This window comes from Chionomys nivalis, chromosome 10, assembly GCF_950005125.1.
Source record: "Chionomys nivalis chromosome 10, mChiNiv1.1, whole genome shotgun sequence".
Taxonomy (NCBI): Eukaryota; Metazoa; Chordata; class Mammalia; order Rodentia; family Cricetidae; genus Chionomys; species Chionomys nivalis.
In genome coordinates this window covers 12,218,720-12,236,461 of record NC_080095.1, presented here as the reverse complement: position 1 = coordinate 12,236,461, position 17,742 = coordinate 12,218,720, and the positions used below count along the sequence as shown (strand labels likewise).

The 17,742-nt window shown below is 40.1% G+C and overlaps 1 gene segment (V, D, J or C); it reads right to left on the bottom strand.

Annotated features, from left to right (window-relative positions):
* Window positions 1-16,447: 16,447 nt before the first annotated feature.
* Window positions 16,448-17,418, bottom strand: LOC130882879 (immunoglobulin heavy variable 3-66-like). The segment is given in 3 exon segments: window positions 16,448-16,480; window positions 16,731-17,221; window positions 17,323-17,418. Coding segments are annotated over 3 exon segments (570 nt in total).
* Window positions 17,419-17,742: the final 324 nt, after the last annotated feature.

The window sequence follows — 17,742 nt, the reverse complement described above, 5'->3', positions numbered from 1 at the left end:
TATTGCTGGATCCTGAGGTAAGTTGATTCCCAATTTTCTGAGAAACTGCCATACTGATTTCCCAGGTGGTTTTATAAGTTTGCATTCCCACCAGCAATGGATGAGTGTTCACCTACTCTACATCTTCTCCAGCATAAGATATCATTAGTGTTTTTAATCTTAACCATCCTAACAGGTGTAAGACAGTATCTCAGAATTGTTTTGATTAGCATTTCTCTGATAGCTAAGGATGTTGAACATTACCTTAAATATCTTTTGGCCATTTGATAGTCTTCTGTTCAGAATTCTCTGTTTAGTTCAGTTCCCAATTTTTAATTGGGATATTTTGAATTTAACTTCTAATTTCTTGAGTTCTTTATGTATTTTGAAGATCAGTCCTTTGTCTTAAGTGGGGTTGGTGAAGATCTTTTCCCATTCAGTAGGCTGCCTTTCTGTTTTATTGACTGTGTCCTTTGCTTTAAAGAGGCTTCTCAGTTTCAGGAAACTTATTTGCAGATAATCCTATACATGATTTGTAAAATATCTTTTCAAATTTGTTTAGTTGTTACTTTATTCTAAGGTGACATTATCCCATCATTATTCAGAATTAGGGGAAACACACATAATTCCTGCCTACTTTTTCAGGGCTCATGCTGCAATAACAGTTCTTTTGATGTCATCTAGGTACCTCCTTTTCTATAAATTATTTAGAATCAATCAGAGGACATACTGAAGAGAAGAGAATTTCAAGGACATCTCTATAAACAACTGTTGCTTCTTTTCTGCTCCAAAGGGAAAACTTTGCCTGTGCCTATTTGTTCAATAATTTATTTACCTTAGTGTGGATATGTGAAGTCTTTTAATTAATATTGGTAGGCTCTCCATAAAATGTTATAGATATTATTGTTCAAAAGGAAAATCCTTGTGAATAGAATAGACATATTGGTTCTGATATATTTTATGTCCAAAAAATTTATTGAAAATTTTACCTTGTTCATCCTTTTCAGGAGCAACCACGTAAGCTGATGCACACACTGACCCTGGAAAATATGTTATGTGTTCTGCTGTCAGGATTCTAAGAATGTAGTCAATGTGGTCTCCAAGGCTTCATCACACACTGTTGGTGTCAATACATGAATTTCCAGAGAAGCCTTAGCCTCAGATGAAAAGATTCTCTTTTCTATTTTAAAACTGACCCACGTTTATGACACATTAACATGGAGCCCATAGCCAACACGGCTTCTCTGAAGACACTTCTCTAGCTCACACATGAGAAACCAGGCTTTTCCTGTCACCAACATCAGAGAGTATAGAGGGGTAATTCTGGGAGCAACCAAAGCACCAACAAACTGTGAAAATCATAGAACTCAGTTGCCCATGGGAAGTTTTGGAGAGAGATGAACCAGGGAGTGGAGCTGATATCTGCTGGGATGTGCATATTTGTGGCTGAGAATTGTGTGGTCTGAATTGTACAATCTGCCTATAGAGAAATCAATAGCATGTACTTCAAAGTGCAAGCTAAATTTTAGCAAAGGCAAAGGCTTAAAATTAGAATCTTGCAAAAATTTTAACAACTGTATACTTTTATAAGGTCCTATTAGTTTAGTGGTAGAAAACTGTGGATGGCTCATTTTCTAAGATAACTGTGGAAATTTAACATCAATTCAGGGAAGTTGTTTCTCTACCACAAGTTTAAAAAGAAACAGGATGAATTAAAGATTAATCAAAATTCCCTAGCTGTCTTTCAAAATTTACAGTCAACAAGTTTCATTATTTCAGACACCTGATGATGACATACATGCCTATATATATAATGTATATATGGAATATATATATATATATATATATAAAACTAATGCGCTGATTTGTCTGACAGGAAGCAATTAGAGAATTATTGGGGAACAAAGATGTTTAGTGTGCAATTAAAAAGCAAGATTAATAGTTTATTACAGGTAAACGGTACTCTAGAAGATTTCCTTATATCTTATGTTTCTATATTTGCCTCAGGTTGCGTTTTCCTTATTATTTCTATTTCACTTTTCAAGTCTTTAATCATTTCTTTCACTTTTTTGATTTCTTTTTTTTTAGTTTTCTTTAAGGGATTTTTTGATTTCTCCCAATTTTTTGTTTATCTTTTCCTCCATTTTTTGACAGAATTTTCTTTTTTTATTAATTAATTAATTAATTAATTTAATTATTAATGATTTCTGCCTCTTCCCCGCCACCACCTCCCATTCCCCCCCCCAATCAAGTCTTCCTCCCTCCTCAGCCCAAAGAGCAATCAGGTTCCCCTGCCCTGTGGGAGGTCCAAGGACCACCCACCTCCATCCAGGTCTATTAAGGTGAGCATCCAAACTACCTAGGCTCCCACAAAGCCATTACATGCAATAGGATCAAAAACCCATTGCCATCGTTCTTCAGTTCTCAGAAGTCCTTATTGTCCGCTATGTTCAGCGAGACCGGTTTTGTCCCATGCTTTTTCAGACCACGGCCAGCTGGCCTTGGTGAGTTCCTGATAGAACATCCCCATTGTCTCAGTGTGTGGGTGCACCCCTCGCGGTCCTGAGTTCCTTGCTCGTGCTCTCTCTCCTTCTGCTCCTCCTTTGGATTGTGAGACTTCAGTCCAGTGCTCCAATGTTGGTCTCTGTCTCTGTCTTCTTTCATCGCCTGATGAAGGTTAATATTCAGGAGGATGCTTATATGTTTTTCTTTGGGTTCACCTTCTTATTTAGCTTCTCTAGAATCACGAATTATAGTCTCAATGTCCTTTATTTATGGCTAGAAATCAAATATGAGTGAGTACATCCCATGTTCCTCTTTTTGGGTCTGGCTTAACTCACTCAGGATATTGTTTTCAATTTCCGTCCATTTGTATACAAAATTCAAGAAGTCATTGTTTTTTACTGCTGAGTAGTACTCTAATATGTATATATTCCATACTTTCTTCATCCATTCTTCCATTGAAGGGCATCTAGGTTGTTTCCAGGTTCTGGCTATTACAAGCAATGCTGCTATGAACATAGTTGAGCATATACTTTTGTTGTATGTTAGGGCATCTCTTGGGTATATTCCCAATAGTGGTATTGCTGGGTCGAGAGGTAGGTTGAACCCGACTTTCCTGAGAAACCGCCACACTAATTTCCAAAGTGGTTGCACAAGTTTGCATTCCCACCAGCAATGGATGAGTGTGCCCCTTTCTCCACAACCTCTCCAGCAGAGGCTATCATTGGTGTTTTTGATTTTAGCCATTCTGACAGGTGTAAGATGGTATCTTAATGTTGTCTTGATTTGCATTTCCCTGATTGCTAAGGAAGTTGAGCACGATCTTAAGTGTCTTTTGGCCATTTGAACTTCTTCTGTTGAAAAGTCTCTGTTCAGCTCAGTGCCCCATTTTATAATTGGATTGATTAACCTTTTACGGTCTAATTTCTTGAGTTCTTTATATATTTTGGAGATCAGACCTTTGTCAGTTGCAGGGTTGGTGAAGATCTTCTCCCAGTCAGTGGGTTGCCTTTCTGTCTTAGTGACAGTGTCCTTTGCTTTACAGAAGCTTCTCAGTCTCAGGAGGTCCCATTTATTCAATGATGTCCTTAGTGTTTGTGCTGCTGGGGTTATACGTAGGAAGTGTTCTCCTGTGCCCATGTGTTGTAGAGTACTTCCCACTTTCTCTTCTGTCAGGTTCAGTGTGTTTGGACTGATATTGAGGTCTTTAATCCATTTGGACTTGAGTTTTGTGCATGGTGATAGATATTGATCTATTTTCATTCTTCTACAGATTGACATCCAGTTTTGCCAGCACAATTTGTTGAAGATGCTACCAAAAGCAATCTATAGATTCAATGCAATCCCCATCAAAATCCCATCAAAATTCTTCACAGATCTGGAGAAGACAATAATCAACTTTATATGGAAAAACAAAAAACCCAGGATAGCCAAAACATTCTTATACAATAAAGGATCGTCTGGAGGCATTACCATCCCTGACTTCAAACTCTATTACAGAGCTGCAGTATTGAAAACAGCTTGGTATTGGCATATAAACAGAGAAGTCGACCAATGGAATCGAATAGAAGACCCTGACTTTAGCCCACAAACCTATGAACACCTGATTTTCGATAAAGGAGCTAAAAGTGTACAATGGAAAAAAGAGAGCATCTTCGACAGAATTTTTCATTACCTCTTTAAGGACCTCAAACACTCTCTTAAAGTTAATTATATGTCATTTTCTTCTTTTTCATCTATATTTGATTATTGAAGTCTTGCTATTGTAGGGCCACTAGTTTTTATTGTTTCTCTTTTGGTGTTGAGTGTATTCTTACCTTGTCTACTCATCTTTTCCTTTAATTGATGTAGTTGAAGTTGTCTTGTCTATGGTGTTCAATCTTCCAGGTGCCATTGGATCTGTAGTAAGGGCTGCGGGCCTCTTCCCACAGCCCGGCTCATGGTTGCCTGGCTAGCTTATGCCCCAAAATAACGACACACAAACTCTATTCTTTTAAACACTGCTTGGCCCATTTCTATTCATGTATGTAGCACCCCAGGTGCGCTTACCGGGAAGATTCTAGCCTACATCCATCCTGGGTTGGAGTTTCATCTCGTCTGCTCTGGAGAGGAGAGCATGGCGTCTGTCTCTGAGAGGAGCTGCCTTGCATCTGAGCTCACTTCCTCTTCCTCCCAGCATTCTATTCTGTCTACTCCACCCACCTAAGGGGTAGCCTATCAAATGGGCCAAGGCAGTTTGTTTATTGACAAATGACCTTCCTCCATCATTTCCCTTTTTTCTGTTTAAACAAAAAAAAAAGGAAGGCTTTAACTTTAACATAGCAAAATTACATATAACAAAACAGTTATCAAGTAAAAATTACAATATTTACATCTATTTTATCTTTATCATAACTAAGGAAAACTATAACTATAACTATCTATCTATTATTCAACTCCATCAAAGACTCCAGAAGAATACAATATTACCTAAGCAAACAAAAAGTAAGCAACTTCTAAACTCTAGAAATGACAGAGACATCTCACTGCCTGGACAGTCACCCAAAGTTCCTCTGTACCGTTGGGGCATCCATCTTCGGCCTAAAGGTCCATAGTATCCAGAGACGTTTCCATGAAGCAGGAAATTTAAAGGCAGTTCAGTCACTATCTGCTGTGTCCTGCAGAATGTCTCGCAGACTCTTTCATGAATCAGGAACCCTGAAAGATCATCTCACCTTTAGGCAAGTTCAGCAGTCCTCTCTCTGCGGGTTCTTTGTGTCCAGTTTATAAAATAGTCCAGGCAAGAGCAGTTTCTTGCCCAAATGGCTATCAAACTCCATAAGGATCCTCTTCGATGCCCATCTTCTTCTTGAAGTAGATTGGTGCTGCCAGGAGCAGAGTGTCTCATTGTCATGAAAAGCCCTAAGTTATTAAAACATTTAAAATACCATATTCTCTAGCCTTTGAAAGATATGATGAATGCCTATCTGAAATATATGCATGCACATCTAGAAAATCTAACTAACATGACTACAAACTTGACTATTATTGATAATTATCCATTAACAACCTATAGACATTACATTTTTAAGTGAACTACACAATCACAATACCTTAATCAATATCAGAAATACATATACATATAATAAAATTGACCTTAAATTAATATCAGTAAACCAAGATTCATATCAATGCAAATTATTCACATCTATATCATCTCCCTCTTGAAATGTAAAAGAACATTTATAAACAATATTTGGGAATATGGGCGCAGTTATTTCTCTCCAAACTGCTTCCTGCTGAATGGGGGCGCTGTTAATCAGATATTTCAGGGTATAACCTGTGTGCTAGGTTCATCTCAGTTGGCAGTTGAGCGAAGCAATTTTTTAAGGGTGTTCACAGCAACCCTTCAGGAGGGCGTGATCTATCATACCATATCGTGATCAAAGAAGCAATCCACAGTGTCTCATCTTCTGTGAAAACAAAAGAAGAAACTCTTTTCCAAAGTATCATATCCTTAGATCCAAATTCTGAAGTCAAGGTATTTTGAAAATATCTATCTTGGATTAGTTCAGCAGCACTTATAAACAAATATCTTTTAGCATCTGTTGCTCCTTCCTCAGCATTCAAACAATTCAAAGAGAGCATAATAGCATACAGTATCAAGATTCTCTGTGTATTTTCCATCTTTGTGCAGCTTTATTTTAACTCTATTTTGTTTATTTTTACTTTTGTTTTATATTCTCTGTATATATTTGTCCTGGAATAACTCTGTAGACCAGACTGTCCTTGAACTCTCAGAGATCCTTCTGTCTCTGCCTTCCAGGCAGTGGGATTAAAGGCCTGTGCTACCACACCTTGAAGTCTCAGAGGTCAATCTCCCTCTGCCTTCCAAGTGTTGGGGATTAAAGGTGTGTACTACCACACCCAACTGCTTTCTTCCTTATTTTTTTAAGAACTTTTAGCCTGCATATACTTTTAACACACAATTTAGAAATTTTCTTTGTCTTTGAATCTCTCTTTACTGTATATCTCTCTTTTTCTGACCACATGAGTCTTTAATTTAGCAAGCAATATCAGTAGGACGAAAGCCGTGGCTTTGACGGCTGGATCCAGCACATTCCTTAGCTTTCCAGCCTCATGGCTGAGGTACCGGCTGTAGCCATGTTTATCACCACAACTCTGTGGCGTTTCAAGGTCCTTGTCAGCAAACAAGCTACAACACTCAAATACTCTCTCTGTAGCTGACCTCCTGCCTCAGACAGTCAGAGTTTGCCCTGGCAGGATGGCCCAGAAAGCCGGCATTTTAAAACAGCACAATTTTTTTCCTGCTACGGCTGAAAACCGAAAAGCATGCCTTCAGCTTTCCACCAACACCGTTTTAAGTATTTCGTGGCAGGACCTCTTAAATGAGCTGCAAGGTTTCACAGCTGAAGCTGAGTCAGGAAGCCTCTCTTAGATGAGAGCGCTTGCTTGCCTCTAGCAAGCAGAGCAGACCCGAGAAATTGCTGCTACCAAGAAAACACGCTTTACTCTATTCTTTCCCAAGCTTTCTCAGGCTTTCTGTGGATGCAGTTATCCACGTGGGCGCCATCTGTAGTAGGGGCTGCGGGCCTCTTCCCACAGCCCGGCTCATGGTTGCCTGGCTAGCTTATGCCCCAAAATAACGACACACAAACTCTATTCTTTTAAACACTGCTTGGCCCATTTCTATTCATGTATGTAGCACCCCAGGTGCGCTTACCGGGAAGATTCTAGCCTACATCCATCCTGGGTTGGAGTTTCATCTCGTCTGCTCTGGAGAGGAGAGCATGGCGTCTGTCTCTGAGAGGAGCTGCCTTGCATCTGAGCTCACTTCCTCTTCCTCCCAGCATTCTATTCTGTCTACTCCACCCACCTAAGGGGTAGCCTATCAAATGGGCCAAGGCAGTTTGTTTATTGACAAATGACCTTCCTCCATCATGGATCCAAGGATCAGATAATTGCTCCTTGTAGTGTAATCAGGGTCTCAGTTCCAGTCACCCTGGTGGTCACTCAGTATTCCTGGAGTTTGCTCTGGACTCCCTGAGACCACTCTGCAATACTAGGGGTCTTTCAAGCCTGCTCCCATGAAGTTTGCTTGCTTGGTGCTGCTTAGGCTGAGGTCACTGGCATGGGCCTGTTCCAGCAGAGCTCACTGGCTCAGGCCTACCTGTTGGAGGTTGCTGATTTGGGCCTGCATGGTGAGGGTTGCTGGCAAAGGCCTGCTACCTCAGTAGTCTTCAATTTATGTCGAGTACTGCAAATGTCTCTGACATGGGCCTGTTCCTTCAGTGGTGGCTGCCTTGTAACTGCTTCTCTGAATGCTGTTGCCTCAGGCCTACTTCAGAAGTCACTGGCTCAAGCCTGATACTCTGGTGGTCCCTGCATTGGGCCTACTCAGGCTCGGGTAGCTTGCTCAGGCTTGCTCCCATGGAGGTCCTTGGCTCAGACCAGTTCAAGCAGATGTCCTTGGTTTGAGCCTGTTCCCTCGCAGTTGCCTGACTTGTGCCCAATCCTGCAAAGGTCTCTGGCTTGTGCTTGCTCTCTCAGCAGTTGCTCCCTTGCACCTGCTCCTGGGAGGACTGATGCCCCAGGCCTGCTCCAGTTGAGATTTCTGTTTCAGGCCTGCTCCAGTGGAGGTCACTGGCTTGCACCTGGATCCCCAGAGGTCTCTGGCTTTGACCTGCTCCCTCAGAGGTTGCTCCCTTGTACTTGCTTTTATGGGGTTCCCATTTCTTTTTTTAAGGAGTGTTTTTATCCATTTTCTTCTCTCCCAAGCCAATGTATATTTTTAAACACACTGCAGCCATTTAGAGGTTTATTTTTCTCTATCTGTTTTTATTATGTATCTCTGTCTTTTTCGAAGCACATGAATCTTTAATTTGCAAAGCAATAAGGCTAGGATTAAACCTGTGACTTTGGTGGCTGTCTCCACCATATTTATCAGCTTGTGGAGCGTCTGCCTTCATGGTGGAGGGTCACCTATGTTTCCACAACTCTATAAAGTTTCTAGGTCCATGCCACCACCAAAAAGCCTAAAATCAGCTGCTCATAGGCATCATTTAAGTGTTTGGTGGCAAAACCTCTTAAAAGAGCCGCGATGTTTTTGCTGCTAACACCATGTCAAGAAGTTTCTCTTAAAGGAGCCACACCTCTGCTTGCCTCTAGCAAGCATAGCCTACTGGAGTAAGGATGGTTACAAAGAAGCTGCACTTGACTCTCATCTTATCTGTATAGAATCCTTTACTTAATGCTTTCTCAGGCTTTATGTGGAATTCTTGCTAAACATTTTTGGTGCCCTTTGTTGACAGAACTTTCTGTCCCACCTAGTTCTGTAGATATTCAGGCCCAAATAAACACACAGAGGCTTATATTAATTATAAACTGTTAGGCTTATTGTTCAGACTTATCATTAACTAACATTTATGACTTAAGATCTTTAATTCTTTTTTTTTTTTTTTTGTTTTTTGGTTTTTTGAGACAGGGTTTCTCTGTAGCTTTGGAGCCTGTCCTGGAACTAGCTCTGTAGACCAGGCTGGTCTCGAACTCACAGAGATCCGCCTGCCTCTTCCTCCCGAGTGCTGGGATTAATGGCGTGCGCCACCATTGCCTGGCAAGATCTTTAATTCTTGTTTATGTTTAGTCACATGACGTGGTTCCTTTTCTCAGTAAGACATTCTCATCTTACTTCTTCTTCATTTGACTAGTGACTGACTGGCTGCCTTTCCTCTTCCCAGAATTACCCTAGTCCAGTTGCCCTGCCTATACTTCCTGTTGAGCTACTTGCCAATATGCATTTTATTAATCAAATATGAGGGTCAAGTCTTTTTAGTGTACAAGAGCATTTTACCACAGCACAGCTACCTGTACTTGAGACAGGATGCCTGGACACAGGAAGAATCAGGCATCATCAGTTGCACACTGTCACAACCTTTGCACATGTGTGGCATGGTGATACACACCTTGGAGAGAGAAGATATAGGCCATCCTCCTTCCTCAGAAAACTCAACCTTGTGTGAGAAAAAGCAGTGAAGTCCCACAGATCAGGAAGTAATTTAACTTAGAACAGGATTTTCGGACTAGGATGTGAGGAATCTTCCCTGCCTTCATAAGGGAGGAAGTTTCATATTGACTCCTTTTGCTTGTTGCAGGGTGAGCATCAGTGATCCTGTATTCTTGTTATATGAGTCTGGAATAAAGAAGCATGTAGACTGGGGAGTCACTGGAAACACATCAGCATTTGACCCTTCCTTCTCATTGTAGAGTTGGCTTGACACAGACTCTCTTCTTCCCTGTCCTTTAAAAGAAACATCTCAGTTTTTATTATTCACATAATGTATTTTATTCAAATACACCCTACTTTTCACAGATTTCTCCTCTCTTGTGATGCACTTTTTCTGCAGAAATTAATGTGCTTTTAAAAAATCTGAGGATTCCACTTAGTCCTGCCTCAATGTTCATGCATGTGGCCTTACTATTGGAATAAGGGTAGGTAGTCTGTTAGAAACTGAAATCTCAAAGAAAAATGATTCTCCCTCTTCCAAAAGTTAACAATTTTGAATAATTTTTCATCTAAAGATGAGAATTCAAGACATCCTTACCTATCATGCTGAGATGTTTGCTGGTGTGAACTTGTGTATGAAGTTACATATGCTATGAGTTCATGAATGAGACATCCCATGCTGGGGTGGTTAGTGTGATCTTGTGTATGCAGTTGCAGCTGCTGTGACTTCATGATTGAGACCTTCCATGCTAGGTTGTTGACTCATATGATCCTGTGCATGCAGTTACAGATGCTGTGAATTTATGAGTTAGACATCCCATGCTGGGATGTTAGCTAGTGTGGACTTGTGCATATAGTTACAGCTTCTGTGGGTTCATGAGTGTGGCAGCCTTGCCATGCCTGAAAAACACTGTTTCACTAATGTCATCCCTCAGTTCTGCCTCTTAAAGCTCTTTTAACTTCTCTTCTATTATTGATCCCCAAATCTTGGAAAGTGAAGGAATAGTTGAAATGTCCCATTTATATTGAGGACTTCAGGGCCTCCTATTCTCCAAATGCGGGCTAGATTTAGGTCTCTGTATTAATCAACACCTCCATAAATCAGAGTTTTGATTTAGCTGAAGAAATTCAATGAGATATAGTACAAATTTTAAATTCTTAAGGGGTTGTTTCACATAATGTAAATTTGACAAAATAATAGTGCTAAATTATCTCCTAGGGCTTATGATCTACCATGTAATGGGTTCCTGGTCTGGTTCGTGGAACCAGATACAATTTCAAGTTTTTGGGAATGGGTCTTAAATCCAATAAGAAGTATTTAGTCATTCCCATAACATTCACGACACTATTGAACCAATGTGCATACATTGTCAGGTAGGTTGTGATATTTATTTATTTTTGAGACCCAAGGCCAGTGTCAGATATCTTCTCATGTTTTCAAACTTGCTTTCTCGTGGATGACTCAAACACATTTCTGCATCCTTCCCTGTTCTCATAACTAGGATTTGTTCTTGTCTTGCTGAGCTTGTTACTGTATCACATTGTTGTTATATGTGGTCCACACTTGCTTCTTGCTCCATCATCCCTGTGGACTGCTTAAGAAACACAAGGTGAGAATACCACCTGGACACTCAGCTCCACTGCCATCTTAACCAAGGTCTCCACACATTCCTTGCATACTGCCATGACTTACACTCTCCTATGGGCATGCATGTGACAGTTCTGTAGGAGAAGATATGTACTTTAGTCAATGTATCTAAAATATTATTTTTATGGTTATGCAATGAATTAGTTCCTACTACGGAGTCCGCTGCAAGCCTGAGGCTCCTCTTGGATCTGCAGAGGTCTCTGTTTGTTTTTAAACTTCCTTACTTTATTCATTATTTTCTTATTATTTTGACCTGGAATAACATATCAATAAATCCCTTTCACTTAATCGTGGTTTCCTTCTGCCCCTGGGGAATCTAACTTGTACTAACTCTGGAAGACAAACAAGAAAAACACAGCACAGATGGATTTTCTATTCATAGACCATAGTACAGTTATCTTGACTCAGAGAAGAGATGAGCACTGCCTTGGGAAGATATTTGAAACATCAGAAGTCTGGCTGTGAGACCTTGATTTGACTGGACTGGGTGATCCTGCAACATGGTGTGAGGGACTTAGAGGTTCACATATGAGAAGCATGGGCCTAAAATGCTTCTGATGAGAGGGTGGATGTGGGAGAGGTAACAGACTGCACAACTGCAACCACAGCCACACAGAATCACATTTACACATACACTTCCACATTCCAACACACTTATACACACACACACACACACACACACAACACAGAGTCACCCTTACAGATAAGTTCTCATATCTGAATACACACACAAACACATATACCAAAATTCATACTTATAGATATAGTCACAATCTCAACATACATGCACTTGCAGTCACATAATCACAGACACACACATAGTCACACTCCCAAATAAGTAACATCCCAATACACACACATACAAAGAATAGTTACATGCACAGATGCAGTCCCACATCCAATCACACACATACAACCACACCCCCCTCACACATGCACACTCACAAACTGACACACAGTACCAAAGCCAGACTCAGAAACTTCATAGTTTCAGGGATGGAACTTTCAACAGGTCCACTCTGTCTGGCCTGGAATCACTGTTGACCAGGCTGGTCTTGAACTTCCGACATACTTTTGCCTCTGTCTTCCTAGTGCCCAGATTAAAGGTATGGGGCACAGTGCCTCACTATCAAACACAGATTATTAAAATATAATGTTTTAATTTCACTGAAAGCAGTTTCTTTATCCACAGTGTGTATTCTGAGCACTGTTTTCCTGCCCTCATCACCTGAGAGTCTCCCTAGCATCCATCTTATCCAAATAATGACAGGCAGAGGTCTTAGGACCATTTATAAAGACATTTAAGTATTGAACTCATGGCATTCTTTTTCATATATACAAAGAATGGATTAAAAATCCATAATTTACAATACATTTTGCTCAGGTAATGTAAATAATATCAAAACTTCAGTTGAATAAAAACATTATTTATGTATTTGTAGTCATTTGAAAGTGGACTTGCTCCCAATGGGTCATATGTTTAAACTTTGTTCTCTGTCTGATGATGCTCTTTAGAGATGCTGTGGAATGCTTGAGAGGTGGTGCCTCAGGATGAACTGTGTCCCTGGGTGTGCATCTTGAATGTTTATACAGCAGATCTCTCTGTGATTTATTCTCTACTTGCAGAATGCAGGTGCAGTGTAAGAAGTCCTGTATGCCATACCTTCCTGTCATGATGGACTGTGCCCCTCACACCTTCATTCAAAAAGACCCTTTGGGGGCTGGAGAGATGGCTCAGAGGTTAAGAGCACTGACTGCTCTTCCAGAGGTCCTGAGTTCAATTCCCAGCAACCACATGATGGCTCACAACCATCTGTAATGAGATCTGGCGCCCTCTTCTGGTGTGTGGGAAGCAGAATGTTGTACACATAATAAATAAATAAATAAATTTTTAAAACAAAACAAAACAAAAAAAAAAGACCCTTTGTTTCTGCAGTGACCTCCTGTTAGGAATATTTCACAGAATAGGAAAACAACCAATGCAGCAATAAATTAAAAATATTTTATCTATAAGTAGTAGTACAAAGCCTACCTGGGAATGGATGATGCGATATTTAATGGCACATGGCTTGAGCACCCAGCTACAAAGAAAGGTAAGGTGTTTGAAGCACAAATCTAATAAACATAATCAATACATCAAAGACTTCAGAATTATTCATGTTTTTCTAAGTCTCAGAGAACACTGAGGAAAGGGAGACTGGAAGAATGTAAGAGGTGGAAAAATGCCTCCATCTGATTGTTATCAGGCAAGACTGTAGGGCATTTTCTTGATTAAAAAATTGGTTTTGCAAGGCTTAGGCATATTAGAAAGTGTCATTCCTGGACAGGTGTTTCTGGGTTGTAAAAGAAAGCATGCTGAACAACGATGGAGAGCAAACTGGTAAGCATTGTTTTTGTGTGATTTTTGATTCAGTTCCTACTTTCAGTCTCCTGCCTTATTACATGATTTGATTTTTCTTTATAATGATCCATGAGAGCTAAGATGATATTATCCCTTCTCTTCCCATGATGCATTTGGGCATGGTTTTCATCAAATAAAAAAATATAGTCTAGAATAATTTAAAGTTCATGTGATGAGAAGACAGACATGGCAAACACAATCAAACATACGATCACAATTATAAATACAGTCACATATCCCAACACATTACAGAAACACACACAATGCAGACATCCAGCAAATGTACATTTAAAAACATATTCACTGGTAGAAGTGCTGACTTTCTTTCTTACTTTTCTTTGACTGGCACATTTTGGTTGGCCTGGATTCACTATGTAGACCAAGCTCATATTGAACTATGAAAGATTTTCTAGCCACTGCCCCCATGTAACTGGATTAAATGAACGCATCACTATTCCCGACATTCACATGAAGAGTCTTAAAAATTAATTATTTATTTTTTTGAAAATATTTTCACTCAATATGTTCTGATTCCTATCCCCCTCCCCTTCATTCCTTCCCAAGTCTTTCCTCTCTCTCACATTGCCCAGTCACATAACTGGAAGAATTTTTAGGACATTGAAGGGATTTGCCTCATGGTTTTCTTTTTTATCTGGGCAATAAATGGTTTAAAAATCCATAACTATCAAAATATTTCTCCTTTAAAATCATTATACATTTATTCCTTTTATAGATTACTATATTCTTATTAACTTATAAAATGTATAATGATAATATCCATTGCTAAGGAGATGGCTAGGGAGCAAGGTGCCTGCCTCCTAATATGAGTATCTCAGTTTGATTCTCAGTACTTAACTAGGAACCTGGGTATGATGGTTTATCCTTATATTCCCATAACTTGGTAGATTGTGACAAGAGGCACTTTGGGACTTATGTCTAAACATTCTATCTAAACATGTGAGCTCCAGTTTCAGTGTGAGAATCTGTCTCAAAAACAAGTTAAAGAGCAGTTGAGGAAGACTCTCCTAATCACCATGTGGCCTCCACAGTCATATGCAAACATACACATATGAAGACACAGTATCAGCAATGAGCATTTTCATTCATTCAAACGTTTCCTTTTTCAGGGATTGAACTCATAGTTTGTAGATGTTTAGAACTATCTCAGGGAGAGGAGGGGGAAGAAGGGAAGAGGGGAAGGAAGAAATTGTATCTCCAACTATGGTGCCTCCTATCCAGAGTCTGGACCACATGAAATGATGGCATCATCATCTACTGTGAAGATGGAAAAATAAGAGCAGTGTTTCTGCCCCACACTGAATTGAGAAATTCAGAGTCTTCTGAGCTGTGTTTCAGTCTCTGGTATTCAGAGAGTAACTGGGAATATTGGGCAGGAAGAGGAACTGGTATGTCTACAGAGGCTGGTTCAGGTAAAGAAGGCCCAAAACCTGAAAGCAAATCCCCACTCCCAGTCCCATAGGACTCATGACCTTGGCTCAGTTGTCCAAGGAAGCTGTAGTAACCCGTGTAATGTAATATTATGAGAAAATAAGCATCTCCTGAGTAAACACACAAGCACTCAGACAGAAACCCAGAAATAATGCAGAGATCAACCTGCACAATTATAGGCATAAAAGAAAAGAGAGATAGATGTGTTTTAGCAACTTATGTTGCTTGAAAATGTTGTTTCTATCTGTCATTCATCCTACTTAAAAATGTCAACATCATGCTTGTTTATAATGTTCTGTGATTATATCCATTCATCAGACTAGTCTCTCTCTTTTTCCTCTTACTAATTTGACTGCTCTGTCTTCTCCCACTCTCGTGTCTCTTCTCTCCTCCCTCCTCCTCTGCTCCTATTCCTTCCTCTTTTCTTCCTTTGTCTACTCACCAGAAGTGAGACTGCTGTGTAACACGGTCTTGCATGTGTAAATCTCTGAAGCACCACCATAGTATTTGCCATCAATACAGCACATAGATCCCTTCCTCTATATCCCCCACACTCATTTCAATACTTTCCTTTGGCAAATGGCACTTGCACCATTGGTTACAGGCAACTTATCCTTTAGGTTTTAATATCCATGTCTCTGGTTATTAGAGATACTGGCCTATGCAATATCTTCCACCTATATGAATTTGTCAAGATGAAGGAGTGCAATCATAGGATGGAGGGCAGGAAGTTGTCTGCCCATGAGGACATCACTTTTCACCACTGTGTTTCCTGAACTTGTTTTACCTTGTGGACCCAATTCTCAGACAAGCAAGTCGAATGAGTTTTTTGTGAGAAGAAAAATGAGACTGATATCTTAAAAGAGATAAATAGTGTTCTAACCTTTAACGAGGAGAATTGATGGTACAAACACATTATTTATTAATCAAAACTTAGGCTATATATTTAAAATATTATGATTTGAATCAAGGATTCATACATACTACACAAGAACTTAGCCATTTGTTATAACTCCCAGAACTCAATGAATTTATGAAGAAATACTTTATTTTTAATTTTATATATACACTTCTGTGTGGGTAGTGTAGTTGTCATAGAGACAAACAGAGGGTACAGTGTTCTCTGTACTCACAGATATTTTTGAGCTGCCCTGAGTCTAGGCTTAACACTTTCCAGGTTGTTTTTCTTTTCCAGAATCTGATACACTTCACTAAATATAAACACTTCTGCCCTGCTTGATGATTTTCTTCTAGGCAGAGTGCTTTCTGAATTTACAAGGTAAAAGAACCATGAAAATACTTCTGTAGCTCAATTTCTTGCCATAGAAGAACAACTGAATAGAATCTAACTCTGAGCTTTGATCTCCAAGATTGCAAATGAATGGATTTATCAGCCAAGAAGTTGTCCTTTTTAAGGAATATGTAGATAGCATTATCACTGGGACTCATTGGGCAACCAGTCAAGTCAGGTGGCAAATTTCAGGCGCAGTTCTAGAACCTGTGTCAAATATATACTGCAGATTAATAGAGGAATACATCATATGTCATCATGTGCAGGAGGGGAGGAGGGAGGAAGGGAGGGAGAGAGGAAGCAGAAAGGGAGGAAGAGCAGTGCCAGAAGGAGAAAGGGAGGGAGAGTAAAAGAGAAAAAGAAGCAGAGGACAAAATCAGTATGATAAACAAACAGAAAAGCATGTCACAATGGAAAATATATATTTGATTAAAACTGTGAACACTTCAAGAATTACTGTAGAGAGAATCTTAGAATGTGATATGGAGATGCAGCCCAGACACAGAGGAGTCCATTCCTTTATGCCTCTCTGATCAGGATCCTCTGTGGCTGAGAGCACTGTGTGCTGTCTGCGCCACCTGCTGGTCCTGAGCACTTTGCATGGAGGTTTGTGTCTGAATTCACAGCAGCTTTCACTCACTGTGTCTCTTGCACAGTAATACATGGCTGTGTCCTCCGACTTCAAACTGCCCATTTCCAGGTGTAGGGTGTTCTTGGCATTGTCTCTGGAGATGGTGAATCGGCCCTTCACAGCGTCGGCGTAGTAGATGCTATTACTACTATACATAGATGCAACCCACTCCAGGGACTTCCCTGGAGCCAGGCGGATCCAGCTCATCCAATAGTTACTGAAGGTGAATCCAGAGGCCACACAGGAGAGTTTCAGTGACTTTCCAGGTTGCACCAAACCTCCTCCTGACTCCACAAGCTGAACCTCACACTGCACACCTGCAAACACAGAGATTCCTGATTAGAAAACTGTCACAGAATCCAATTTTCTTCTTCCTATTGTACACAAATGCACACAGCATATGGTCTCCATAAATTACCTTTTAAAACAATGACGAGGAAAAGCCAACTGTGCCCCAAGTTCATGGTGAATGGTCTCTGATCAGTAGTGGTAACTGAATGGTGGGACCAGGAAATTCAGCTCTGGGTTCCTCTGTCTGAGCTGCAGGGTCAAGGCAGTGCTGGTTTTCATTGGCACAGAGAAGCCTTATTTGCATGCCTTCCTGCTCTAGTTGCTCTAGTGTTGGAGCCTTGAGGGAAGGCAGTGCTCATAACAGATATAAGACATCAAAATCAACGATGCTAGTTATAGAAATTGACATAAAATTGTAGTTTTGGATTCACACTTTCCTTGTGAAATATTCACAACACTTCAGTTTCTTCTTTTATGTGCACGTGCACAGAACATGCGGATATATACTATCAGGTCTTCTTAGTACACATATAAAATTAAATGTGCC